The sequence below is a fragment of the Squalius cephalus genome (assembly GCF_949319135.1).
Source record: "Squalius cephalus genome assembly, chromosome: 6".
Taxonomy (NCBI): domain Eukaryota; kingdom Metazoa; phylum Chordata; class Actinopteri; order Cypriniformes; family Leuciscidae; genus Squalius; species Squalius cephalus.
This window is the reverse complement of record NC_137127.1, coordinates 17,324,984-17,352,966: the sequence shown is the minus strand read 5'-3', so window position 1 is coordinate 17,352,966 and position 27,983 is coordinate 17,324,984. Positions and strand designations below refer to the sequence as shown.

Here is a 27,983-nt window from a genome sequence, read left to right as displayed (position 1 = left end):
TGTGTGTGTGTGTGTGTGTGTGTCTTACTGATTTGACAGCGTTCCCCGAGACCCTGGAACTGAGCACAATCACAGCGTCCTTCCTCCTGGCACCAGCCCCCATTAAGACACCCACAATATTCTACAACACACACAAACACAAAAGGCAAATTTCACTAAGTATTACTAATAAAGCAAATGAAAACTTAAAATTATGGGGCCAAGCACTGAAGTAGCTCACCCCCAGTGTTTTTGTTCGGACATTTTTTTGATTTTCCTTTGCCTGGGAGTCTAAAGGTCAATTCACACTGCACCAACAGATGGCGAACACTTTGTCAGGTTTTGGTCAGATCAGTGCGTCACCTCTGTCGGTGTCCCGCCTGTTGGTCGCGTCTGTCGGTGCAGTGTGAATCGCCTTAAAGAAACCCATAGAACCATATAGTTGGTTTTAAATAGTTGTCTGGCCAACTTTGGGTTCTTCTGCTCAAATCTTACAGAGCCACCCACCAATCTTTATCAAATTTGGCTCTAGATGATCTTTTTGTATAAAAGGATAACTTAATTTATATTTCTAGCATCCAAGATCAAGTGAGACTGTATACTGTATATTTTTGAGTGTGCAATACCTGTTGATGCATCTCTCGCTGTATAATTATGAAGAACTCTTCGAGGGAGAGCTGAATCAGACAGCACTGCACTAAGGGTCTGCAGAGAGAAAAAAATGTTATAGCGAATTTGCCAAGTATTTGGGTCTTATACGAGCTATTGTGGCAACAGTACCATGTCTGGCCACTAAGCCATATTGGTGAACTTGTCTTGACGTTCCCTCACATGGTTTTGCCACTGCAGACATTTGGGAATGGAGCTTTCAGTGTCTGTAGCATTTGTGTAAACTCCACAAAGACAGCTTTGTCAGCACCGAGAGTGTATCTCAGTATTTGTGAGTGTGTGTGTGTGTGTGTGTGTGTGTGTGTGTGTGTGTGTGTGTGTGTGTGTGTGTGTGTGTGTGTGTGTGTGTGATTGGTTACTCCACTCTGTCCCTTGTCACTTTCTCTTAGGTATACTCACCTCTTCACGGAAGAGATCCCGTTTCTGCCGCAGTGCATTAACCCTCCTTTTAAAAGTAGCACAAAGAGAGCAGTATTAAAAGTGCGGTGACTGTGAGACTAAAGGTTCAGAAACACTTAAGATGCCATACAGACACAGTCACGTTGATGGACTAAATGATTCTCAAGGAAATGGTTTAATGGTTACACAGCAAAACATTAAACCAAACACTTAACTTCTTATCAGTGGTTACATATATAACTTGACACTGTCTCTCTACTTAAAAGCTCCATGTAATAATGGATGTTTGATAAAGTTCACCAGTTTTTAAAGGTACAATCAAACTGCAATCTATTAACACATTTGTAAAAGTCATGAAAGCGCCAAAGCAAGAGGTGTAATACCTATAAAAACACATACCTGGGGAGTTTATTTTCTGAGTTTGATTCCTGGCAAATAAATCCTGTCAAAAGTAAAATTATATCAATGTAAAATCAATCATATTTATAAACGTATCTTATTAACCAAGTTTAGTCTGTAAATAATAAACATTGCATTAGATCAAAAAACGAATATGTTTTTAAATGAACCATCGTAGGTTATAACTAATAGTCTTAGGATACTGAAAACTTTAAGATTTTGTAAATTGTAAGTAAACTGCAAATTTTTCGAAGCTTAAGATTGATTTACATAATACACAATTCAGAGTTTACAGAAATTGTATCAAATAGCCTACAGCAAACTTCCCATTCAAATTTTTACCATGGTAAAACATTTTCTGCTAAAACACATTTAAAAAAAATTCTGGGATCTCCTTCAAAAAGTGTAGGAGATTTTCAGAATCTTTAAATGTATTATGACTAAAACATTATTACCACGATTTTACTGTTGTAGGATAAATAAATAGAAGGATATTTCAGGAAATTTTAGAAAGGTTACCTAATGGGGATGAAGCATGGTTCAGAATTAAAATGATACTTACCTTGAAGCACAAATAGCTTGAAAATGAAAAGTGTACAGAGTGAAAACAGTTTAATGTCCCGCTGTTCGTTCATCTCAGAGCGACGGACGTCCTTCAACGATCATGAAATGACGAGTTTCATTTTAGGAGAATCGATTGAAATTCTCAGTTGGAAAAGATTCTTAAAGATTAATCAAGTTGAAATCTAGGAGGTACGATTAACAAACTACTGTGATTTGTCCCAGAGTAGTGAAGGATAAACGTCCATCTTCTGTACAGTCAGAGGAGGATGATGTACCTGCGCGCACCTGCGGCATCAGGAGGAAGGAGCGCACCTGCGCGCACGAGCACTCATACCTTATATATGGAATGGCATATAGATCAGGTGATAGATAGCCTATTCCAGTTACTGGTGAAGTATGACCATAAGTTTACTTTAACTTCACAATGGTTTGGACAGTTCACAGTTTATTTATTGGATTTTTCATATTTGTATAGCCTACTGAGGATATTGTCTTGCTGAATTGAATCGTAATATAGTTACAATTCGTCAGTGTACCCGTCCGTTACAGATCCTAAAAGGAAAGAGCTCGAGCTGTTGCATTGCGTTTCCTCCTGAGGTGAACGCGACTTATGTTCGCGAGCGTCTACTGTGCTAACCTCTAATAATCTAGTTTTTGTTATTCAAATTTGGGTAAGAATTAATTAATGACTATCAAGGGGTCGACATTTTAAGATCTTTTCTGTAAGTATAATTTTCGGGGGAAATCTGCTATGTCTCTTTAAGAGTTTATAAACAAAACCTATTTTGGATAGGCTATATGTAAATGTCTAACAAATCAATAATGACAGCACTATTGTTTTTTTTAACTCGGGTCCCAGTCGAAAGCGTTTAACTTACTGTTGCTGTGGTTACTTGTCTTTTTCAATGTGCTGGTCAAATAAAACGAATATTGCACACAAATTAACTTTTATAGTTTGTACTAAATTGATCAGTTTATTTTTTGGTATGCACCTTCTGCTTATGAACTGATTTAATCCATCATTCCTGATCAATTAGGCTATATTTTCACTCTATTAACGTTCCCTCTATAAAAATAGGCAAATAGCCCATTTTTTTTAAATAATAAATCTATATTATTATTATGATAGTTTTATGATCTCATAAGATATTAGGCCTATTTGTACTAAAAGTGTAATTTGTCACACCACAGAACTATTGAAGTGAATTTTACAACAGCATAATTTGATTAAATAGTGATCAGTTACATCTAGATCATCATATTACATCATTTATAGATCTAAATATAATAAAAAAAATTACACTAGATACATTTACGCTCCAAACGAAAACTGAACACGCACCTCGAAGCACTGCTTTGGCGCGCATAGTCCATTCGAATAATGACATCATCGAGGCGCGCCGGCGTCCATTGTTATTTGCGTACAGGGAACAATGGCGATGTCCACAATATTACGATGTGCTTCTGTTAGTTTGACCTCCTCTCTACCTCGACTCTCAAACAGAAATTCTCTGGCTCCAGCTAGACTACTGGCAAGGACATGCTATAAAAGGTTCCTGAACACAACCGCTCCATTTTGCGCAGGTATCCACACTTATGAAAGTTTACAAGCGCCACGCGTGAAAGTTTGTGATCACATTGATATTGACAAGTGATATTGAGTACCTTCAAATGCCAGATACGCTAGAGTCTGTCTGTCTATCTATCTATCTGTAATAGGCACTGATCTTGCAATCATTTAAATTGCTTCACTACGGCAGCGATCAATCCCAGTTATAATTTAATTGCCTTGCATTACAGTTTAATGCATCTTTATGTGCATTTATAAATCTTGATTGTTTACGCTGTTACCTGATTCGTCTGAGACCCAAACAAATCTGTTTTCTCTGTGTTATGCAGCACTAAAGTTCACAGACAAACACGAGTGGGTTCGCGTGGACAGTGGTGTGGCAACAGTGGGCATAAGTAATTTTGCTCAGGTTAGGCGAGTTATTAATGCTTCATTTTTATATAGAAAGAGGTATATAAACTATATAGGCTGTATTTTCATGTTTATAATTCACTGTTCCCAGGAGGCTCTGGGGGACGTTGTCTACTGTGGGCTCCCTGAAGTTGGTGCAAATTTATCACAGTCAGGTAACACTATATTTATGTAAGCATAAGAGAGTACATTCTCAGTTTGAGTTAATTGTTGTAGTTAGTTAAGCAGATGATATGATCAATTGTGAATGTTCTGATAATCTGTATTGTAGATGAATTCGGTACTCTAGAGAGTGTTAAAGCAGCGAGTGAGTTGTACTCTCCTCTAACGGGGGAAGTGACGGATGTCAATGATGCCCTGGCGGACAACCCTGGACTGGTCAACAAGTCTTGCTATAAAGATGGTGAGACATTCCCCCAAACTTGTTTTGACGCAAACCAGCCTGAAATCTTTTAACTACTTGTGACATGGTTTAAAGAATATCTCACTCAAAAATATAAATTGTCATCATTAAGTGTGTATTTTGTTCGCAGGCTGGCTGATGAAGATGACCGTATCTGTTCCTGAGGAATTAAATGGACTGATGGATGAAGCTGCTTATGAGAGATACATCAAATCTATAGAGGACTAGATCGTTCTGCTGGCATGTTGCATATGGGGGAGAATTTAAAAAGAATCAATTAAGGAATGTTTACTTCTTCATTAAATGCATTTTGTTTGTAGTTGATTTAGTTGAGATATTCTTCTAAACTATATATTCTCCCTTCAACCCACACCCAACCAATGGACATGGTCACAACATTATGCACTTCGCTTGGAAAACAACAAGCAGACCTGGTTTGATTGAGCCCGTTACTTTGTTCGTTTTCTAGCCACGGAGATTTGACGATCAAATATCCACAGCTTATGTAACAGTTTCGTCTCTTTTGTAGATGTTACACTGTTCCTGTGAAAGTTTGTCATTGCTTGGAATAAGCTACAAATAAAATGTGGGAGTATGAATAACACTTAAAGTCCAATTTGAGGACAGTTATGAAATCTGTTGGTTTTTGAGGACTCACAATTGAGTGAAAGTGATTAACATCATTAAACTATTTAAAACTCTTACCGGATTTAAATGGTTTTATTGCATTAGAAATGTTGCTTTTGGTGTCAAATGTGCTTCTCAGATCTAATGTATGAAATATAGAACCCAATGTACATTTAAAGAAAAAAAAAAAGTCATAAATATGTTAAATATAGAACAGTTTAACACCATGATGGATGTGCTAAGAAATTTGCTCGTTGCATTTATAGTGAACATGCAAACAAAATGCACAATATTTACTTCCTAATATAGTTGCTTGCAAGTCAAAATAATATCAAAGGTATCTGTTGTTCTGATTTCTAAATATCAGATCCCTCCTTCAATGCAATGAATGAATAGGACCTTTTATTTTTTGCAACCACCAGGTGAAAACCTTAAATCGGACAGCTTAGAAAAGTAATGGTTTGCTATATAAACTCATGAGCAATAATGATAGCACATCTAATTACAAAATAGATTATAAATGATTGGAAAATATTTTGTTATTCAGTTACTGGCATCACACTTTCATACCAGACTTTCATTCTGAACACAAGCTCAGGCAGAAACAAGCCTCATTGCTAGGCGTGACTAATAAAAACAGTATGTGTAAAAACTGGCTCAAAATATGTTTGATATCCTCTGACTGGATGAAATCATAGTCTGAAGCTAAAAAAAAAATCTGAATTTGTGCCCATCTTGCACTGCGTGAATATGTGTGAAATCTATCAACTCCCGAAAATCTGAAGACTGGCTGCCTTTCACTGACTGGAATCGACTGATCCAGACTGCAAATCGTGATCCAAAAAAATGATGCAGAAGTCATTTAGTGTTTTCCAGCCTTAAAACATGTCATTCTGTTATCTGTGGGGAATAGCGACACCCCCAGGCACTTTGCTGTAAGGGTCTCTGGTTGGGGTACGCCTGGCCCGGCCACGTGAGGCTGTGGGCTGAGGTAGACCCTCCAGAAGACAACAGTCCCTCTCTAACCTCTCTCTACGCTGTGCAGTCTCACACATCACGCTGGCTGTGAAGTCTCGCTCGTTGAGGAAGGCAATTGTTTCATCCCGTTTGCGACTGACGTAGCCCTTTAGCACAGCGTTGTATGGGTTGTCCTGCCTGTCTGGATCCTCCGAATGGTGTTTAAACTCCATGCGGGTGATGACTGGGAGGAGGAACCCATTTCCTTCATGCCTCACAACATCCCCCATACTGCCCAGAGCTTCCTGTACCAGCCTGGCAGGCAGAGGCACCAGATCACAGCCTGATCGCTGGTCTATAAACTGTCTGAAACGCCTCCGCACTGATGCAACATCCTGTAGAGACTGTGCACGTCGCTCCTCAAGGTCAGTAACAACCCGCTCTGGGTAGTTACCCCCTAAAACCACACCTGTGAACAGAAAGCAAACCTTTGTAATGTGACATCTTTCAGAGTGAAACAGAATAACTATATATATCACAATATAGTCATTTTTTGCTGGAAATAAGGTTATGATGCCAACATTTCAAATGATTTTAGATTATGTCAAAATCCAAATTTCCCCCAAATATTTATGTTCACTTTAGACTCAACTTAATATTCAAGACTGGTATTTAGACATTATGCTAGTCACTAGCATCATGGGAAGAGGGAGTGCTGGTGGACCAGCTACACCAACTCAGTTTTGCTTGAGAACGGCTGGTCCACCAGCTAGACTAGTACTATATCTGACCAGTACTATATGAATTCCAACATGGAATTCATGCTGGTTTATGCTGGATTTTTTTTAGCAGGGGTGTTTATGTAAATACACACCAAGATTGGCATTTAGACATAAGTATTTGAAGCTCAATAAACCGCAAAAATGAACGCAGTTCAATATTTACGTGCTGTCGGACAGGCGGCTTTCTGTTTAGTTCTCTGTCACGTCTTATTACACTTAAAGGAGAACTCCGGTCAATTTTAACATTGAGCTAATTTTTTTTGTCAATTTGGAGTGCTGTCAATACAGAGAACAACGACAAAAATCGGTGTTGCCTACACCTTGTTATCCTCTTTTTAAAATTTGCACCCTGTTGACTTAAATGGTAGAATGTTGAATCGACAGTAGTCGATTGTCGAGTTCACGCGCGTGACGTCACCTATGCGCGTGAACTCGACAATCGACTACTGTGGACTTTGACCGAAAACAGGAAGAAAATACAGGTATGTGCGCTGGCTGAAATAACATCATTTTTATTCATATCTTTCACATCTACTGCAGTCAGATTCACCTGTGTTCACTCTGAAGGAATCACTCACATGGCTGGTGCACTTGTAATGACACATCAAGGATGTTAAGAGGCTAAAAGCAGGTTTAAAACTTGCCCCATTGAAGTCAACAGGGTGCAAATTTTAAAAAGAGGATAACAAGGTGTAGGCAACACCGATTTTTGTCGTTGTTCTCTGTACTGACAGCACTCCAAATTTACAAAAAAATTAGCTCAATGTTAAAATTGACCGGAGTTCTCCTTTAAGTGGTTTAAAATTGCTCTAATGTCTCTGGTGTCTCTAATGTCTTTTTTTAAATTATATTTTTAGGGTATTTTATCATGGTACTAAATTATATTTACGTTGTAGTTATAAATCATTTTTTCACTTTTTGAGCAGACCTGAAAATGTAAATTTCCGACTTAAACTGTCATAAATCTTGAATTATTTAGAGTACAGACTTGATCTCTTTTCAAAGACGACACTTGGCAAATTATTGCTGAAGTGAAAAAAATTATTTAAAAAAAGTGAACTTTAAAAAGGTATTTTCCATTTATTGTTATGAAAAATGCACAAAAATACTACATTTTTTAATGAAATACATATTTTCAAAAACAAGTTTTACTCTAAAACCACAAGAAAATGAAAGTCATAAATTTAAACAAGTTATGTTCCAAATTTGAGCTTGATATCTCAAAAAATGAGCTTTCAGTAAGATTTTGTTTGGCCCCAGTTCCAAAAGTTTTCACTAGATGAAATTAGTCTTCCATTAATTTCCAATGCAGTTATTTTAAAATAAAGCATTATAAAATGACCATTTTATATGTGATATTAATAGTATATCTCATTTAATCTGTCTCAGTTTGAGATAACTGTGAGCAGATTAGCATAACACACCTGCCCTACGCAGCATTGACGCTGGACACTTCCAGGGCTTATGGATGAGGTCATCAGGGAGGGCCTTCAGCTCAGGACACCACTGCCGCACATAGGTGCCATAGGGGTCACAGGTCAGTGCTGCATCAACAGGGTGCATGACGAAGTTCCAGTGATCCAGTCCACACATTCCTCCATTCTGCCACATCATGGCATCTATGGCAACATCAGCATCCAGCAGCGTGTCCTATAAAATGGAGAAAAAGTGTTGAGAGATGCTGTGTTCAATGGTCCATTACAGGTCATTTCTCAAAGTGTTGCACATTTTCTATCAATAAACCAGAAACTCAATGAGTGAATGCTAAACTCGCCAGCACAATGGTACTGTGATGCAGGTGGTCGCCAGGGTGTTGCTATCTGGTTTCTAGGGTACTTTGGCTGGTTGCTAGTATGTTGCTAGGTGCAGTGGTGTAAAGTACTGGAGTAAATGTAATTAGTTACTGTACTTTGGTATGTTTTTGGCTACATTGTAGTTTACTGAGTATCAAAGATATTAGAAAATTGTACTCCCTACTTGACTACATTTTTGAATAAGTATATGTACGCTTTACTCCAATACATTTGTGACAAGTTGACGGCTGTATCCGAAATCGCATACTTTCCCACTATATAGTAGGCGAAAAACAGTATGTGATAAAAGAGGTATGTCCAAATTCACAGTACTCATAAATGAGTAGGCAAAAAGTACACAGATGACCTGGGATTCTGAAGCATGCATACGATGGAAACGTTACTATCCCATGAGGCCACAGGAGAGGATTTGTTAATGGCAGTGATAGGTCATGTGATAAGGGCAACATGGCGAATGTAGTTTGTCCAGATTAAATTTATACTATACACACTATACCATACCCAAAAATGAAAATTCTGTCAGTAATTACTCACCCTCATGTTGTTCCAACCCCGTAAGACTTTCGTTCATCTTCAGAACACAAATTAAGATATTTTTGATTAAATCTGAGAGCTGGCTCACTCCTTCATAGGCTGCTAGGTAATTGCATCTGCCGGCCCAGAAAAGTTAGTAAAGACATTGTTAAAATAGTCCAAGTGACTACAGTGGCTCAACCTTAAGTTTATCAAGCGACGAGAATACTTTTTGTGCGCAAAAATCTTCTCAGTTCTCGCGCATGCGTTGTGGCGCTCTCGTGAACTCACTCAGAGGCCCACACAGAAGAAAATGAATAGTTGAATAAAGTCGTTATTTTGGGGGTTTTTTGCACACAAAAAGTATTCTCGTTGCTTGATAAACTTAAGGTTGAGCCACTGTAGTCACTTGGACTATTTTAACAATAGTCTTTACTAACTTTTCTGGGCTGGCAGATGCAATTACCTAGCAGCCTATGAAGGAGAGAGCCAGCTCTCAGATTTCATCAAAAATATCTTAATTTGTGTTCCGAAGATGAACGAAAGTCTTACAGGGTTGGAACAACATTAATACTTATAGTTAGGGGTATTACATTAGCTGTAGCATAACATTATATAGTCAGCTCAAAATCAAAAGAATTATGAGAATAAATTTGGTGTCTTCTGTATGTGTCACCTGAAACCAGCGGTATCCTTCTTGCCAGGGAAAATGCAAATAAGCAATGAGGAAGGAGGCCACCACATGTCTCATGTAGTTGTTCATCCAGCCAGTTTGCCACAGCTGTCTCATTGCTGCATCTACCAGCGGGTACCCTGTGAATCCACGCTGCCAGGCCTTTAGATGGGCACGGTCTGAACTCCAGCGCAAAACCTGCATTGGGTAAAACGTTTTGAGTATACAAATGTAATCATGATGATAATCGCATTACTAGACACACAAATTCTAATGATTGTCAATGCAAAACTCGCCACCAAGACTCTAGGATGTTTCTGGTGGTTGCACTCTCATAAAAAAAGGTACAAAAGCTGTCACTGGGGCGGTACCCTTTCAAAATGTATGCCTTTGTACTTAAAGAGTGCATATTAGTACCTAAAACGTACATACTGGTATCAATATATTAGTAGCCTACCTGAATGGTACATATTAGAACCTTTTTAAAGGGTACCATTTTTTCTGAGAGTGCATTAATAAAATCTGAACGATAATCAATCCACAATCTGACTTGTGATGCAGCCTGGAATCATAATAACACCATGTTTATTCATTGGGCCTACAGTCTCCCAAGGTTTTTTTCTCCATTTCTCCATCTGATGGAGTTTGGGCTCCTTGATACTGTCCGCTCTGGCACTGAGGACACTTAATATTTAGTAGTAGTGTTATTCAGTTGACTGCACTAACAGTATTGGATGAAAACAAAACTTGAACTGAATTTAGCTGGATGATAACATCACTGTTTTCAGCTGTTTTATAGCTTAATTGAACTCATTTCTTAATTGATGAAGTTTACGCAGTTTTTAAACTGAACTGAATCAACACTGAACTGACTTAGAGCTGCTTTACAGCAGAATTGAATTCTGTTTGCATCATTGATCTTTATTTTCCTGTTCATCACTGAAAAACTGCTTTGAAACAATCTAGTATAAAGTGCTATATAAATATCTCCTCAAGTCACATGATTGATTTGACACCAAAATCCCATCCTAACTGCAATAATACTGACTAGACATGATTTTGCTCTTTCCATACAAGCACAAGCATTGAGCGGTAATAATAAATGGGAATCTTGCCTTATACGGTGGCCTGATGGACTCCCAGGGTAGGTCTGGGAAAAGGCACAGCTGCCAGTACGCCAGGTCCCTCCAGGCCAGTTTGCGCTGGAATTTGGGAGATCTGCAGCGAGCTCCACGGGCGTCCCATAATAGGCGGCGTGCACTCAGCTGCCCAAAGTGCAGATATGGAGATATAGAGCTGGTGTTTGGGGCATCGGCTCGACTTGACTCCTTTTCATAACGGTACACACCTACAATGAAGTCAATTGATGAGTGCAAAATAATGAATGGGCTTGTAATACAACTACATTAAAACATGCACCTTGGAAATGTATCTTACCATCTCGCAGGAAGGCCTCAAGATGGGCCTGAGCTCCTTTTTCACTGAAGTCCCATGATTTCCGAATGTTCACGGCCCAGTCAATCTATCAGTACCATATAATAACAGCAATTAGATCTTAGGGGCCGTTCACACAGGACATGTTTTTGCATTCCACTGCGTTACTTTTGCATTGCGTGTAAACATGCTAGATGGTAGTCTTTGACAGTTGCGATCATGACTTGCATCATTTGTATCAAACGCAACACTCAGGTTAAAATAAGTTAAACTTTTAAAAATGTGCCTCAACACCTTGTGATTTCCTCCATTTTGCTGGTTGCGTCTTGTGTTTTTCAACGTGTGAATGGCCTCTTAAAGGGGACATATCATGCTAAATCCACTTTTTTAGCCCTTAAATGCATTTTGTTGTATATTTGGAGTGTTTAGAAGTACAGAAAAGTTTAAATTATTCTCTTCAGGTGCTTCGTTGATATCTTTATATTCTGTTTTGGTCTTATTTTTCAACCTGTTCCGATTTTTCTGTTATCTATGACGTTTTGTGAACTATTACGTCACAGTATTTGCAGCGGAACTGTCAAATAAGGACATCGACTACCGGCTCAACACTTCGAGCAATCCGCCATTTTTATTTCTCGCTGGAATTTTGTAGTCCAAGCTAAAAGATGCAGAAGTTACGAGAGGGTAAGTTAAAATGTTTGGTTGTTGGATGTAGTAACCCACACGCTTCATTACACCATCTAATGTAGATGAACTGCCGCGCTTGTGACAGGGCGCATGTTTAACTGAAAGAACGAGCAGAGAGAGAGAGACTCGGTCGCGCACACGCACTCTCTCTCTCTCTTCGGAGCCAGGCGAAAGTGTAAACAAGACTTCACCGTCTCCAAACTAGACGCTGTCTTGCTCTCTTTCCCTCGCACATATTAATCAAAATAAATCGACACGGTGGTAAAAGGTCGGAAGACCAAAGTTTCATGTGTAAATACAGTAACACACCATTGCGATACATCCATATGAAGACGTTGTTCTGCAGGTTCGTCGTCTTCATTTTCATCTCGCTCCGGCTCCGACTCTGGCTCGAACATGTAAGGCTGGCTGGAGAAGTCTTCCGTTGTTGACATTTTGTTAATAACGTGTGAATAAAAAGTTTCTGTGCCGCTAGATAATCGTATCTCTGCTATCAAACTACAAAAATGGCCGAACGGGGTGGAGTTGAACCTCTGCAACCTGGAGAGGGGGCGGGGTATGAAGTGTCTCAATTGTATTTAAAGGAGTCACAACCTAGTCTTAATTTGGATACCTACTGCTGTATTATAGTCTTTCATGCCCTTCTAAAAAATAAAAGTGGAAAAAAAAATAAAAACAGAGCTCCTAAAACCTTTATTTCTGAAGGCATTATTGTCTCGCGAGATCTGATGCGATGTTTTGGCTGTCGTGGACGTAGAGTCCATTCCCCGTGTTTACCTTGAAGCTAACGTTACATACAATAGCCGCATTAGTAGTTAGCTGCTGTTTGTTACACACAGTAGAGCAATAAAAACAGTCTTACCGTTTCAATTTCAGGCAAGTCCCGGATGGTTGGAATGGCACCTTTTTTCAAACGGAGCTTCGTGGCCAACTTCGCCTGATATTGGCCCAAATTTGTGAATGATTCCGGCGTAAAATGTTTAGCGCAGACACCGAACAATAAGCCAGTTGAAAGTGTTGCTGGGACAGCGTCATTAAAAATATTTTTTTTTTCCACTGGTCCCTGATAGTTTGGTCCGTTTTTGGTATAGAAAACACATTCGCATGTTGTTTCTGGCAGTCAACCACAGAGCAACTCACGTGTGCACTCGGTTTCTCCATCTTTCGCGACTGAACTGAATATGGGGGAGAGGGGAAGGGCGGGCTTCCTGCTGCGGTGTCCATATATGGTATATCCTGCCCCGTCTTGACGTCAAGACGGGGCTGAAATCAAAATCTCGTTTTTTAGTGCGCGTGCACGTGGGCTATTTTACAAACCCTGAGGTAAACAAACGCTTCACTTTTAAATATCGGCTTCCCGGCCAGTGTATAATCATTATGCAATCATAACATACATTGATTCTCGTGGAAAAGTGAAATTTGCAGGTTATGACTCCTTTAAAGAGACCGCACCAAAACGAGTTGCTCTCAGACGCACATCAGAAAAGGGGTAGAAAAGGGGCCTGTGGAGCTATAATAATGAGGAATTCAGACCCAAGCATTGCAGTTCCGCTTTATATAGACTACAAATGTATGATTTATATGTAAAAAGGAACGATTTAAAAGCATGATATGTCTCCTTTAAGTTACATGAAGAGAGATCTTTCTGATGCATATATAACTAATATAAAACAGGTAAGAAGATGGCTGGCTGCACATTGGATTCAGTACAGACTAGTCTATCAAAACATTTTTTTTATTTTAGGAATTGCATCATGCAAAAAGTGTGAAGTGAATTAAAATCAAATGAACAGGAGCAAACGTTTCAGCACATTGTTATCTTCAGTGCTTCGAACAATTGTTTTTATATAACAATAAAACAAATTCATCATAGTAAATTCAAATTATAATTCAAAAGGATTTTTTTTTTATTAAAAGTCAAATGTGATACACATTTCAACATCAATATTATTTTTTATTCTAAAACATGAACCCCCAGTTTCAAAGACAAGGCTTAAGACTAGTCCCAGACTAAATTGCATGTTTGAGTTGTTTTAACTGAAAGCAACTTGCACTGTCATTTCTTAAAATATATCAATGTCATTGTTTTGTCTCAAGATGCTCAGCAGTAACGTTTATTTCTAAGGCACGTTTATAAAAGCTACTTATACTGTATGTCCAAACTGAACTAAGCTAATCCTTAGTTTAGGATTAAGCAGTGTTTGTTAGTGGTGGTTTGAATATTTCACCTCTGTGCCATCTTTCCTGCGTGGCATGCGTGCAAGCTCCAGATCAACAAGCGGGCATCCCTGCGGCCATGTTGAGGGAGCAGGCAGGGCACCGGGGGCATCCAGTGGAGCTCCCAGTCCACTGCCAGGGTTCTGCTGGCAGCAGTTCATAAAGTGAGAGACAGAGCCGATACCTGCAAATAAATGTAGAATATCTTAAGACTAGCACTTTAAAAGATTTTGGTGGTGCTTGCCCTTGCAAAAGTCACCGCCATCAAGGTGTAGTAAGCTTAAAAATGCTGCCTTTGGAGGATGCATCGAGGCACATCCGAATCCAATGTTAGTTTTACTTCCTGTCTAATTAATTTTGACTGTTTAAGCCTTCAAATTATGTCATTTATGATGATCTCTAAACTATGGGGGGAAAGGCAATAAAAAAAAGAGCGCCAAGCATCCTGCTTGTAAGACACTGACAGTTAACAGGTTAAACAACATTTCAGAAATCTTGTAATACAAAACAATTTTCTTAATTAACTCAACAAGGGACAATATGGTGAGCTGCTGCACTGCATTACCCACCTCGTAGTCCAACGCCCCGTGTGGTGACAGCATAGGGGTCTCTAAGGCAGTAGGAATGGTAGATGTGGCAATTAACACCTTGTTTCTCCAGTGCCTCCCACACGCTGTCATCTCTTTCCTTTAACCACGGCTCATACAGGGCCGTTGCCGCAACCGATGCTGCCCCCGTCTCAGCGATCAACCCCTGCAGCGCTGTCAAAGATGAGGGCTCTGCCTTCAGGGTCACCAAGTGGCTTCCAAGCTGCTCTAGAGAGAGGTTCAGACTCACTAGTGCCTGATGCAGCCAGTATTTACAGGCCCCGCCGGATGCCACAGTAACCCCTGGTCCCTCCTCCTCCACTGCATTCCACAAAAAGACTGGTATGACTGGTGCACCAAGCTCCAGGCAGCCAATCAGAGCAAGGTTATCCAACATGCGGAGGTCCCTTCTGAACCACAGCAGAACAGGTCGCGGTCCCGATGGGTTCTTCAACAGAAGTTCCTTCTTACGCAGACGCCTTTGTGACCTCTTTGACTTTGTGACTTTGAGATCATAATTGTCTTTATTTATGTTTTTAATGGCACATGTGGTTTTATGTACTTCAGTATCTAGTGTCCATTTTGTAATAGGCTGGTTCTCTGGTTCTACGGATGCATTGACTTTTGGCTGATCACCACCTGAAGTTACTGTAGTCATGTCAGCATAGCTTTTGTAACAGGGAGGCATTTGAGGCTGATGGTGTGAATTCTGCTGTCTAAAATCTGTTTTGATGTGTTTGGTTTCATTAAGAGACAGTGTTAAGGCCAACTCTAATTCATCTGCTTCATCCTGAAAAAAAAAAACATAAAAAAAAGGTATTCAACATTAGCCTATATAAATAACATTGAACTCTTATTATGCAACAAATATGTTAATCTGTATTGAAAACCCTTGAAATGCATTTATGAAATAAGTCTCCTTCCCACCAATGCTACATTTATTTGATGAAAAATACAGCAAAAATATTAATATTGTGAAAATAACACTTATCTATGTTAATATATTTTAAATTGTAATTCATTAATTTGATAGCAAAGTTGAATTTTCAGCATGATTACTCCAGTCTTCAGTGTCACATGATCCTTCAGAAATCATCCTAATATGCTGATTTACTGTTCAAGAAACATTTCTTGTTATTATCAATGTTATCAATGTTGAAAACAGTTTTGTGCTGCTTTATAGTTTTGTGGAAACTTTTTTTTTCAGGATTTTTATTGATAGAAAGTTATTATTAGAACGTTTAAAAAACAAACATAAAAAATATGAATAGACAGTTAAAAAGAACAGCATTTATTTGAAATAGAAAGCTTTTGTAACAATGAAAAGTCTTTACTGGCACTTTTGATCAATTTCATAGGCAAAATTATAATGACTAATTATAAAATTAATCATTTCTTTAAAAAGGACACTCCTGTCACTACCTTACGCCATGCCATCAACCCAGATATGCTTTATTTAGGTATTTGACTGGTCTTACATTTTTACTGTAGGCTATATTATTAAATACATTTGACAGACAGACAGACATAGGCTACATACACACACACTACCTTAGAGAAGTACTCCAGAAAGATTGCAGTCAGCTGACTGTGTAGATGTTCATGTCCGGATGAAAGGGGTTCGATCAAGTCCAGAAAGTGTGTTCGGGTGTCTGTGTCCCCCAGCAGAGACAAACACAGACAGAAAAACCCGTCCGGATCCTCACGACCCAACATCAACTCTCTCAGGAGTTCACGGACCTGAGACACGGACTTCATATCTTTGCCTACAGACATTCTCTTTGACCAAATCCGTCACTTTTCAACACAGTAAATAGCCTATAATAGCCTAATATATCAAAATCATTTGCGTCATAAAGAGACAACCCTGATAGGTAGCCTAAAATACATCCGTAAGTCTCGTTACAAAACGAACGAATGAATGACGAGTTGACAGGTTACAAAAGAAGCCGCTGCTGGGGTTTCATAACTGCAATCGGCTGTATAAAAAAACCCACGGGTTTTACTTCTGTTTAAATAACATGCATATGTTTCATTATCGATACATCTGAAATGTATATAATCCTGGATTCATTACTTACATGAAATAGCCTACATGTACTTTACTTTTGTATCTTAATCATGGTGAGTGACTATGTAACAGCTTCTCATAGTCTCCTGTGCCTGTGGAGAGGCGGTGCTAAATGAGCTGTCTGACCAATCACGGTCGAGCATAGTGCAGAGGCTCTTCCCCCTCAGTGAGGCACGTGTTAACCCAAACACACGAGAGCCAATTAACCAGGAGCATTTAGGCAGAGAAACGAGACGCTTGCTCTACGCAAAACGTTAAAAAAAAAGTGTCACAATGAGATAAGATGACATTATTCTACTCACCCTTCAACCATCGAACATTAAAAGGAAATTTAAAAGTGTAAAAGCATCAAAAAGGTACTTTCAACAGATTAAATAACTCCAAAAGTACGAGTCTTTGGTTAAATATCACTGTAGTACTATATGTGTGTTATGTATGTAGGAGCCATTTTAATGCAATTATATATTTGTCCATTGGGGGCGCTCTGACATTGGCATATTAGGAGCACATGGGTAATTACAGCAGGTGTTTGGGGAGAGGCACACAGTTTTTTGACCGTGTTAAGCCATGTACTACGTGGAATATCATGCTAACCGTGTTTATAAGATTGTGTTGGATTGAGTTTAATGGTGCTTGACCATGCTTCACTGATAGAGAGTGATGTTCAAGGACATATGGAATATGGACAATGTTCGTGCGCTGTATTTGCAAGGTATGGACTTTGAAGTTCAGAACCCTTAATACATCAGATTAGATGTGTATCAAGGGCTTGATTTCTCTCACTGTGTGTTTCACTGTTAGTGCACATCTTCTGGAAAATGAGGTTTGTGTTGATTTCTAAATGAAAACCTCACCTCACAAAATTATATAAATACAATTAAAAAATGTACTTTAAACAATTATTGTCATTATTATCTCACCCCGTCATTTGAAACCCATTTGACTTAAAAAAACAAAAACAAAAAAAACAACAACAAGAGAAATAAGAAAAACATGATATGAACTTGAAACGATGAGGGTGAATTAATTGTGACAATTGTCATTTATTGGTGAACTGTTCATTTAATAACTTGTGCTGGTTGTCCCTCTCTAGTGGACGGATGATGAATCGCACATCCTTCAAATTTGTAGAACACTTTTAAATGTGTTACTATGTTATCTCTAGTTTTGTAGATGTGTCAGACAAACAGAATAAGTATTTAGATGTTATCGTATTCATATTTAGATATGTGGTTGTTTTATGTTGTAGGCTATATTTGTTTAGGCATTCACCAGGTGTTGGTTGTTTTTTTATTATTTTTATTATCATTTCTGGACTGGTTCGTGTAGCTTTACTGCCACTTAATTTAATCATGGGATTTGATTTGGAATGTTGTTTAGATCAAATATCCACATCTATATTGTAAATTATGGTTAAAGTTAATACTTTATTTCTCAAAAAGGGGTTGCAAAGTGCTAGTAGATTCTGCTAATCTCATCTCTTCAGTCCCTCAATTTCACAAAAGAATTCTGAGTGAATTTGTTTTTAATCTTCTGTGAACATTTTGATTTAGTTTACAGAATCATTTACAAAGTGCTTTATTTTACTGTAGTGCCTGTAACACTGTCTTTTGTGCCAAATACTGAAACTCTATTTGAGAAAATAAATATATTTTATTTATTATTATGATGTTGTCATATGCACCCTTTTGAAACGCATTATTGAACTGACTCCTGTTGAAATAGCGATAATCTACATGCTTGACTGGTGAAATCTGAAATAATAATAATAATAATAATGATGTATATGGCACCTTCTGAACTGATACGTGTAAATAAAGAATATTAATCTTGTTACTGATGATGGTAATGATGAACCAATAACAGCCACGGAATGTGATGGATAAGGCACATTTAAACTATTTTACAGATTGTTTGGATCGATTTCCATCCTTTGCAATCAATATTTAAACGATTATAAATTGTAGGGTATAAAAATATCCTGAATAGAATCAGGTTCACAGCACCAGAGAGTAATCTTGACGGCACTCGCAAGAAAATGGATAAGATGGCTACATAATCAAATTCACAAATATTACACCATTTAAACATTATTAAAAATATATAGGCTGAGTTACTAAAACAATCTGTCAAAGATGTTACAAACCCCTGTTTTTAAAATGCTCGTTGGAAAAGGGGTAAGCAACATAAAAGGACACGCGAGGCAAAGTGCAGTTTAAGCATTTATTATAAGGCTAGTGCTAATAGAAACCTTTCTAAAATAAAATCATCGCGTGTCGCCGTCGCGGCTGGTTAGGACAAAAACTCTGATTAACATGGAAAAGATACCTTTTATAGGCGTTGTGTGTACATGGTGTAATATGACTCGGGACTACCGAGTTGTCTCAGAGAGTGATTTGTTGATTTTGTGTTGACCGCGCATGCGCAACATCCAATAGGTTCTGTACTGGAAACAGAAATGATTAGTTAATCTCTCGAGTCTTTGGGTTCGGGTCCGAGTCTTTGGGTTCGGGTCTGAGTCTTTTGTTCTTCCTGTCAGTCCCATAGAGGCTTTGCTGTCGGTACGGGAAACAGAAATGATTTGTTCACCTCTCGAGTCTTCAGGTCTGATTCTTCTGAGTCTTTCGTTCTTCTGTCACGTGATGAATGAATGACTCGGACCTATGGCAAGCCGTTTTACCTTAAATTGTACCCAGCGTAACTCGTCGTAATTGCATTTTTACTAGTAAGAATTCAATTAGAGAGCTCTACAATTCAATTCTTACTAGTAGCAATTACAATTAGAGAGCTCTCTTATTCAATTCTTCCTAGTAACAATTCCAATTAGAGAGCTCTACAAATGAATTTTTACTAGTCATATGTCTCCATTGACTTCCATTCATTTTTAATTAGAGCTCTACAATTAAATTTTTACTAGTAAGAATGCAATTACAGAGCTCTCTAATTGAATTTTTACTAGTAAAAAAACGAATTAAAGATATGTATATTTGCAGAGCTCTGTAATTGAATTAAAGAGCTCTGCAATTGCATTCTTACTAGTAACAATTGGATTAGAGAGCTCTCTAATTAGAATTCTTACTAGTAACAATTCAATTGTACAGCTCCGTAATTAAAAATGAATGGAAGTCAATGGAGACACATGACTAGTAAAATTTAATTTGTAGAGCTCTCTAATTGGAATTGTTACTATAGAATTTAATTAGAGAGCTCTGTAATTGTAATTGCTAGGCTACTAGTAAGAATTGAATTGTAGAGCTCTCTAATTCAATTCTTACGCCCGTTTAATTCACACATACTCCGTTTGCAGTGCGTTTGCGGTGCGTATTTTTTTCCGTACCCATGTTAACAGGTTAGAGCTTTCACACTGCACGCGGTTGCAGTCCGTCGATCCGTTCCAGTTGCGGTGCGTATACAGCAGTGCAGAGATCGTTTCCGCACCGAGTCTATTTTTGCTGTGCTGCACACGCTGAATTAAAGTGACAGCACATGTTTCGTGGTCAAAATGAACACAGATTGACCTGAAAATGTAGAAATTTCACCATAAATGCGATTAATGAAATAAAATGTAGTAAATCTCACCATAAATGTATTTAATTAAATAGGCCTACTACGTTTTTGGTAAAGCAAGGAAAGCTACTATTTACCTCAACAAGGCGACATAATGAACATTCGTGGAGGTGGAAAAACAAGTTGTGACATGCAAGATTTATTGTATTAAAATTTAAATGAAAAAGAAAAGGCATGAGAATCGGCTGTTCTTATCAATTTTAAGTTTTAATTTAAAATGTTTGCGATTTATGCATGGTTAAATATTTGACCACTTGCTTGAGCAACTTAAGTAGAAGTAATGCATTGAATAATAGGCTGCCGTTGCAATTGTGTTTAAAAACGTGCATACGTCTATTAAAGAGTATGTATAGCCTACAAAGAGAATCACAATGCTGAGACGTTAAGATCGCGGGTAAATCAAGGGAAAATACAATTTACTTCAACAAGGCATAATGAACAACACTCGTCTCATTCGTGGAGGTGGAAAAACAAGTTCTTTGTGACATGCAAGGTTTATTGTATAAAGATTTAAATTATGCAAAAGAAAAGGTATGAGTCTGCTGTTTTTGTCAATTTTAAGTTTTAATTTAAAATGTAGGCTATTCGATTTTAATATTTGTACATGGTAAAATATTTTACCACTTGCTTGAGCAACTATAATTAAATAGAAGTAATGCATTCAATAATATGTTGTTTAAATTGTGTTTAAACGTGAATGTCTATTAAAGAGTGTAGGTGTACAAAGAGAATTGCAATGCTGACAAAAAAAAAACTTTTTTAAATAAAAGTTGCTGATAACTTCTGGATTTGAAATACAAATAGCGAGTATGTATTTGTGTTATAGCCTACAGCAGCGGATCAGTTACGCACGGCAAACGCAGGATATGTGAAAGCACTATTGCATGTGCTGCTCCTGCACTGCATACGCACTGCAACCCGCACCGCACACGCACTGCACACGGAGTATGTGTGAAACGGGCGTTACTAGTAAAAATGCGATTACGACGAGTAACACTGGGTACAATTTAAGGTAAAATGGCTTGCCATACTCTAATTGAATTTTTACTAGTAAAAGAAACGAATTAAAGATATGTATAATTGCAGAGCTCTGTAATTGAATTAAAGAGCTCTGCAATTGCATTCTTACTAGTAACAATTCAATTGTAGAGCTCCGTAATTAAAAATGAATGGAAGTCAATGGAGACATATGACTAGTAAAAATTCATTTGTAGAGCTCTGTAAATGTAATTCTTAATAGTAATAATTGAATTAGAGAGCTCTCTAATTGTAATTGCTACTAGTAAGAATTGAATTGTAGAGCTCTTAATTTTAGTTCTTAGTAAAAATGCAATTACGACGAGTAACGTTGGGTACAATTTAAGCTAAAACGGCTTGCCATACGAACCCGAAGTCGATAGACTCGAAACGTGAACTAATCAATTCTGTATCAGGTACTAGTACAGACTGCAAAGCTCAGTTTATGAGGATGTCACGGGATGAACGAACAGCTTCGGTAGGTGAGGTAGCCTAAACTAACAGACTGCATAGCCTGAAGACCAAGATCAATTAATTAATTGTTTCTGTTTCTCATAATTTGGCCTTTTCCTTGCATTGCAATTTTTTTTCTTATTCAATTTGGCTAACATGTAACATTTTAAATACACTCTGCTGAAATAAACTAAATGACTTGAAAAAAGATTTGTTCATTTTGATGAATGAGATTCAAAGATCCGAGTTAGTAAAATGATCCGATTCCGAACTTCCCACTACTACACGAAATAAGGATGCGTTAGCTCGACAAAATGATCTCGTGGCCACAAATTATCACATTCCCACAAGTTAATGTGTCATGGCCACGACAAAATTAAGATGACCGTACAAAGCAACTCCTAATGCAAGACTTACTTTCTAGATCATTTTCATGATGTTGAACTGCTCCCCTCAGTTCGTTCACAACATGTGGGAACTATGGCAAGCCGTTTTAGCTTAAATTGTACCCAGTGTTACTCGTCGTAATTGCATTTTTACTAGTAAGAATTCAATTAGAGAGCTCTACAATTGAATTCTTACTAGTAACAATTCCAATTAGAGAGCTCTACAAATGAATATTAAGGATGTCGCACTCTCTGATCATTACTGTATTTTCTTTGATTTATTGATCTCTCCTGCCATTGAAGTTAGATCTGTGTCTGTCAAGAAGAGATGCCTAAATGAGAACACTAGTGTACTATTTATGAAGGCCATATCCCTAAGACCGAGCATATCTGCTGACTCGGTTGATTCTCTCCTTGATTCTTTTAACTCGAAGGTTAAAAATGTAATTGATGATATTGCTCCTGTGAAAGTCAGGAAGAATGGTAAACAAAAAGCACCTTGGAGAAACTCAACAGCAGTGCAAATTATGAAAAGACTGCAGAAAATCAGAGCGCATGTGGCGAAAGACAAAACTTGTAATCCACTATAACATCTATAGAGACACCATTCGTGCTTTCAATATGGAACTAGGCAAAGCTAGACAGACTTTCTTCTCCAATATCATAAACAGAAACCTAAATAATACTCGAAATCTCTTCGCTACTGTCGACAGACTAACAAATCCCCCAAGCCAGATTCCCAGTGAAATGCTCTCCGACAGCAAGTGTAGTGAGTTTGCTACCTTTTTCTCTGAGAAAATCAATAATATTAGAAAGGTGATCAGCACATCCTTGAGTTGCGCTGGGGTCAGTCAGATCAGACTACAACCTGAGAAAGTAGTTACTATGTCTGATTTTGAAGAAATTGATGGCAAAATTCTGAAAGAAACCGTTCGGCACCTTAAAACATCAACCTGCGCCCTTGACACACTTCCCACATCTTTTTTTAAAAGTGTGTTAGACTGTTTAGAAGCAGATCTCCTAGAAGTGGTAAATGCCTCACTTTTCTATGGAAGTTTTCCAAACTCCCTTAAAACTGCTGTTGTCAAACCCCTCCTGAAAAAGAGCAATCTGGATAAGACTATATTAAGCAACTATAGACCGATCTCAAATCTTCCTTTCACAGGCAAAATCATTGAAAAAGTTGTCTTCAACCAGCTGAACAAATTCTTAAACTCAAATGGATACTTTGATAATTTTCAATCTGGCTTCCGATCGCATCACAGCACAGAGACAGCGCTCATTAAGATAATAAACGATATTCGCTTAAATACTGATTCAGGCAAATTATCAGTGCTGGTTCTACTCGACCTCAGTGCTGCTTTTGACACTGTCGATCACAAAATACTTCTAGACAGGCTGGAAAACTGGGTGGGGTTTTCTGGGACAGTTCTAAAATGGTTCAGGTCATACTTAGATGGGAGAGGTTATTATGTGAGTATAGGTGACCATAAGTCTGAGTGGACGCCCATGACATGCGGAGTCCCTCAAGGCTCAATTCTTGCGCCACTCCTGTTCAACCTGTACATGCTCCCAATGAGCCAAATAATGAGAAAGAACCAAATCTCTTACCAGAGCTATGCAGACGACACACAGATCTACTTAGCCCTATCACCTAATGATTACAGCCCCATTGACTCTCTGCTTCAATGCATTGATGAAGTCAACAGTTGGATGTGTCAAAACTTTCTACAGTTAAACAAAGACAAAACTGAAATCATTGTGTTTGGAAACAAAGATGAAGTTCTCAAGGTGAACGCATACCTTCACTCTAAAGGTCAAACAACTAAAAATCAGGTCAAGAATCTTGGTGTGTCTTTGGAGTCAGACCTTAGTTTCAATAGTCATGTCAAAGCAATAACTAAATCAGCATACTATCATCTGAAAAATATTGCAAGAATTAGATGCTTTGTTTCCAGTCAAGACTTAGAAAAACTAGTGCATGCTTTCATCACCAGCAGGGTGGATTACTGTAATGGACTCCTCACTGGCCTTCCCAAAAAGACCATAAGACATTTGCAGCTCATACAGAACGCTGCAGCCAGGATTCTGAGCAGAACCAGAAAATATGATCATATCACACCAGTACTCAGGTCATTACACTGGCTGCCAGTTACTTATAGGATTGATTTTAAAGTATTATTACTAGTATATAAATCATTTAATGGCCTAGGACCTCAATACATTGCAGATATGCTTACTGAATATAAACCCAACAGATCACTCAGATCATTAGGATCACATCAGCTAGAAGTTCCAAGAGTTCACTCTAAGCAAGGAGAGTCTGCTTTTAGCTATTATGCCAGCCACAGCTGGAACCAGCTTCCAGAGGAGATCAGATGTGCTCCTACAGTAGTCACATTCAAATCCAGACTCAAAACACTTCTGTTTAACTTTGCATTTAATGAATGAGCACTGTCACTGTTTGTCCGACTGTTTATCCTGTGTCTTATTTTAGTCTTTATTCTAAACTGTTTTAATTATTTTTAGTTCTTTCTTGTTTCTTTATTTTAAACTGTTCTTTATTCTAAACTGTTTTAATTATTTTTAGTTCTTTCTCGTTTCTTTATTTTAAACTGTTTTGTATATTCTTATTTCTTCTGATTATTTTTAATAGTATGTAAAGCACTTTGAATTACCATTGTGTATGAAATGTGCTATATAAATAAACTTGCCTTGCCTTGCCTAATTCAGTTACAGAGCTCTGCAATTATACATATCTTTAATTCGTATTTTTACTAGTAAAAATTCAATTAGGGAGCTCTGTAATTGTAATTGTTACTAGTAATAATTCAATTGTAGAGCTCTCTAATTGTAATTCTTACTAGTAACAATTCAATTGTAGAGCTCTCTAATTGTAATTCTTACTAGTAACAATTCAATTGTAGAGCTCTGTAATTAAAAATGAATGGAAGTCAATGGAGACATATGACTAGTAAAAATTCATTTGTAGAGCTCTCTAATTGTAATTGTTACTAGTAAGAATTGAATTAGAGAGCTCTGTAATTGTAATTCTTACTAATAATTTAATTAGAGAGCTCTCTAATTGTAATTGCTACTAGTAAGAATTGAATTGTAGAGCTCTCTAATTGTAATTGCTAATAGTAAGAATTCAATTGTAGAGCTCTCTAATTGAATTCTTACTAGTAAAAATGCAATTACGACGAGTAACACTGGGTACAATTTAAGCTAAAACGGCTTGCCATAGGGAACTCTTCCTCAATCTCCTGAAACTCCTGTAATGATAGGGTGAACAGGCTGCAGGTGGTCAGCGCAGAAACTGTGGCCAACTGCCTTCCACCAAACAGGAAGCAGATCTCTGCAGAAACACAAAACTTAAAATGGTGAGTATGAGGCTGGTTGTTTAAAACACATTGGAGTTTCACAGCAAAGATTATCTGACTGACCATCTGATCAAGCACACAAAACTGGGAAAACATTTTCTTGATCTGGCAAGCTCTGTAATCTTTTTGAGCCTTTTTGAGTGTTTTCTCATGCAGTGAAAAACATTGCAGAGTAAAGAGGACACTGACAACGTAGCGACAGACAAGAGGTTCTGTTTTATATGAAACAAACTGCATTTAAAGCAAAAGTTTAAACACCCGCTCTAAGTGTGCATGTTTTGATGTCCAAATGTTCTTGTTCTTGAATATTTCTTAAAAATAGCATATTTTTAACATATATATATATATATATATATATATGTATGTGTATTACATATATCTATTGTGTGTGTGAAAATCAGGCAGCTGAAACTAATTAAATAGTCTCAGTTGCCTGATTTTTTTATTTCATTGCAAAATGTTATAACATTTTTGCCCAGCTTTGGATATTTAAGCATGTCCAACTTTATTCACATTCATACAGTATCAGCATAATGTATATAGTAGATCTCAACTGCTTTATTGCTTGTATTGTTGCAAAATGTAAACTATATTATCGCCCAGCTCTAATCTGACAAATGTGACTATCAGAGGCATGCAGAAATTCATATATTTTAAACATTAACATGATTTTCTGTAAAGCTGCTTTGAAACAATGTGTATTTGAAAAGCGCTAAATTTGACTTGATTAGCACTGCAATGTGGACCAGACCGTTACTCTACACGAGACTACTTCTCAACTGAATCACACAACAGTAAGTTTCTCATACATCACCTCCAAAGTGATCTCCATCACACAGCTCCATCTGGAAAGCCTCGTTCTTCACAAGAACCTGTCCACAGTCAATGAAGAACATTTTGTCGGGTTGAGCACTCTGATGAATGATGATGTCACCAGCATTGAAGAACTCATAGTCCAACTTCATCAAGATGGCTTCGGTGAATTCTTTAAGCGACAAAAACATGCCTTTGTTCAACAGGTTGGAGCATATTTCTGCCATGATATCCTTTGAAACAGAAAACATAGCACCATTAAATATTATTTTTATAAAAAGATACTGTTTGAGCCAAATGATTGTTTGAACAGCAGAAAAATGTATTGTGTGTTATCTGAAGTTTATATTTATGAATCAATTAGAAACCTTTCTGAGCTGTTTTGACACGATGTCAAGGATGTTCTCCTTATCCCGGCGCCAATACTGGGCAGTGGTACGTTGGCGCAACACTCTGGGCCCCTGGTTTGGGGTCAGTTGCAACATCTGGCTTCTTCCATTCAAATAAATACTGTGAACGATATGTCATATGTAATCATCTTTAAATGGTATGGGTAATTAGCAGACAGATGCAAGTTTAATATATACAAATTTGGTTGGTCTAGTCCAAATAGTCTGAGTAACTGAGAGGAATGCAAAAAGTGTTGCAATTGTCCCCGGTCTCCGCCTACATATCACATAGTATCATTCGTAGCACACGTTACGTATTCATTTCAATTGCAAGTGTAACATTTTTAATTTTATCGTTACATTTTATATTACTTATATTTATTTAATTTTTAATCACGTGTATTAAAAATGTGAATGTGAAATATGTATTTAAATTGTGTTTGATTTTATTAAGATATTACAAAAAAATATTTGTTCAGTATAATCAGTTATCGTCTGTCATTCATGTTCACTCTTAATAACCGTCCTAGAGATAAAATAAGACGTCATAATATAGCTTATATAAATATATATTTTTACGCTACAACGATCACACTTCTAATTAAGTTACCATATGCTGATGCTAAATAATTAGAAACTGAATTACATTAGCTTGGTTAATATGCAATATGGTGAGCGTTAGTTTCCAGGCTAGTGAGTCTGTGTTAACGTTAATTTATCTTTACAGTTTCACCTAGTTACCACAACTGGTCCCCATGGATAGGTCCAAAAACAAGGGAATCGGCCATGGTATTAAACACAGAGAGTGCAAAGGTTAAATCCTCAAATGATGGGGGTGACATTGATGTGCCTTTTACTGAGGAAAGACCTGGTGATGAGCTGCTCCACCTCAAGGTAAATAGTTGTTTAAATTGTTCAGAAGGGTTTTGGTTTACCACATTAAGCTATTATTACACTGTTGGCTGCACAGTGGTATGTATATGTTCTCTTCAAAAATATTATAATTTTATAGTAATTTATTTTTGCTGAACCTACTCACAAATTTTCATATTTGATCAGATTGTCGATTTGAAAAAGCTGTGTTGACAGTGTGGTGTCGATGATGTTGGATCCAAAATGGATCTCATTCTCAGACTTCGAAATGTGAGTGCTTCTGGTGAGTGATTTTTTTTTTTTTGTAACTTTTTTGAAGTTAACAATACAGTACTACAAAATAAAC

At 37.6% G+C, this 27,983-nt stretch overlaps 4 protein-coding genes and 1 long non-coding RNA gene across 5 annotated transcripts in view; 2 read left to right on the top strand and 3 right to left on the bottom strand.

The window, feature by feature from the left end:
* otogl (otogelin-like) overlaps positions 1-2,081 on the bottom strand; it is a gene marked incomplete at its 5' end in the record, with an annotated part of 45,184 nt that extends 43,103 nt beyond the window's left edge. The window contains 5 exons of the mRNA XM_079874144.1: positions 29-121; positions 606-684; positions 1,048-1,093; positions 1,447-1,489; positions 2,009-2,081. Of these exons, the coding sequence (XP_079730270.1) occupies positions 29-121; positions 606-684; positions 1,048-1,093; positions 1,447-1,489; positions 2,009-2,081 (334 nt within the window). The remainder of the gene's footprint in view (positions 1-28; positions 122-605; positions 685-1,047; positions 1,094-1,446; positions 1,490-2,008) is intronic.
* The window catches only part of LOC307159833, a 272,209-nt gene that overhangs the window by 90,449 nt on the left and 153,777 nt on the right, over positions 1-27,983 (top strand). The window lies entirely within an intron of this gene.
* On the top strand, positions 3,376-5,096 carry gcsha (glycine cleavage system protein H (aminomethyl carrier), a). Its single transcript, XM_079873473.1, has 5 exons — positions 3,376-3,594; positions 3,910-3,989; positions 4,083-4,146; positions 4,263-4,394; positions 4,525-5,096. Exons 1-5 carry the CDS (start codon positions 3,444-3,446, stop codon positions 4,620-4,622), a joined length of 525 nt encoding a protein of 174 aa, XP_079729599.1. The 5' UTR covers positions 3,376-3,443; the 3' UTR covers positions 4,623-5,096.
* On the bottom strand, positions 5,101-16,850 carry LOC307159829 (deoxyribodipyrimidine photo-lyase). The gene is made up of 8 exons (XM_079873471.1): positions 16,237-16,850; positions 14,668-15,475; positions 14,110-14,282; positions 11,198-11,282; positions 10,876-11,108; positions 9,764-9,958; positions 8,185-8,410; positions 5,101-6,447 (listed from the first exon to the last, which is right to left on the bottom strand). The coding sequence occupies exons 1-8, from the start codon at positions 16,459-16,461 to the stop codon at positions 5,918-5,920; spliced, it is 2,475 nt and encodes an 824-aa protein (XP_079729597.1). The 5' UTR covers positions 16,462-16,850; the 3' UTR covers positions 5,101-5,917.
* Positions 19,219-26,775, bottom strand: LOC307160524 (potassium/sodium hyperpolarization-activated cyclic nucleotide-gated channel 1-like; the record flags this gene model as incomplete). Its single annotated transcript, XM_079874684.1, has 4 exons — positions 26,744-26,775; positions 26,377-26,608; positions 25,422-25,537; positions 19,219-19,311 (listed from the first exon to the last, which is right to left on the bottom strand). Exons 2-4 carry the CDS (start codon positions 26,600-26,602, stop codon positions 19,219-19,221), a joined length of 435 nt encoding a protein of 144 aa, XP_079730810.1. The 5' UTR covers positions 26,603-26,608; positions 26,744-26,775.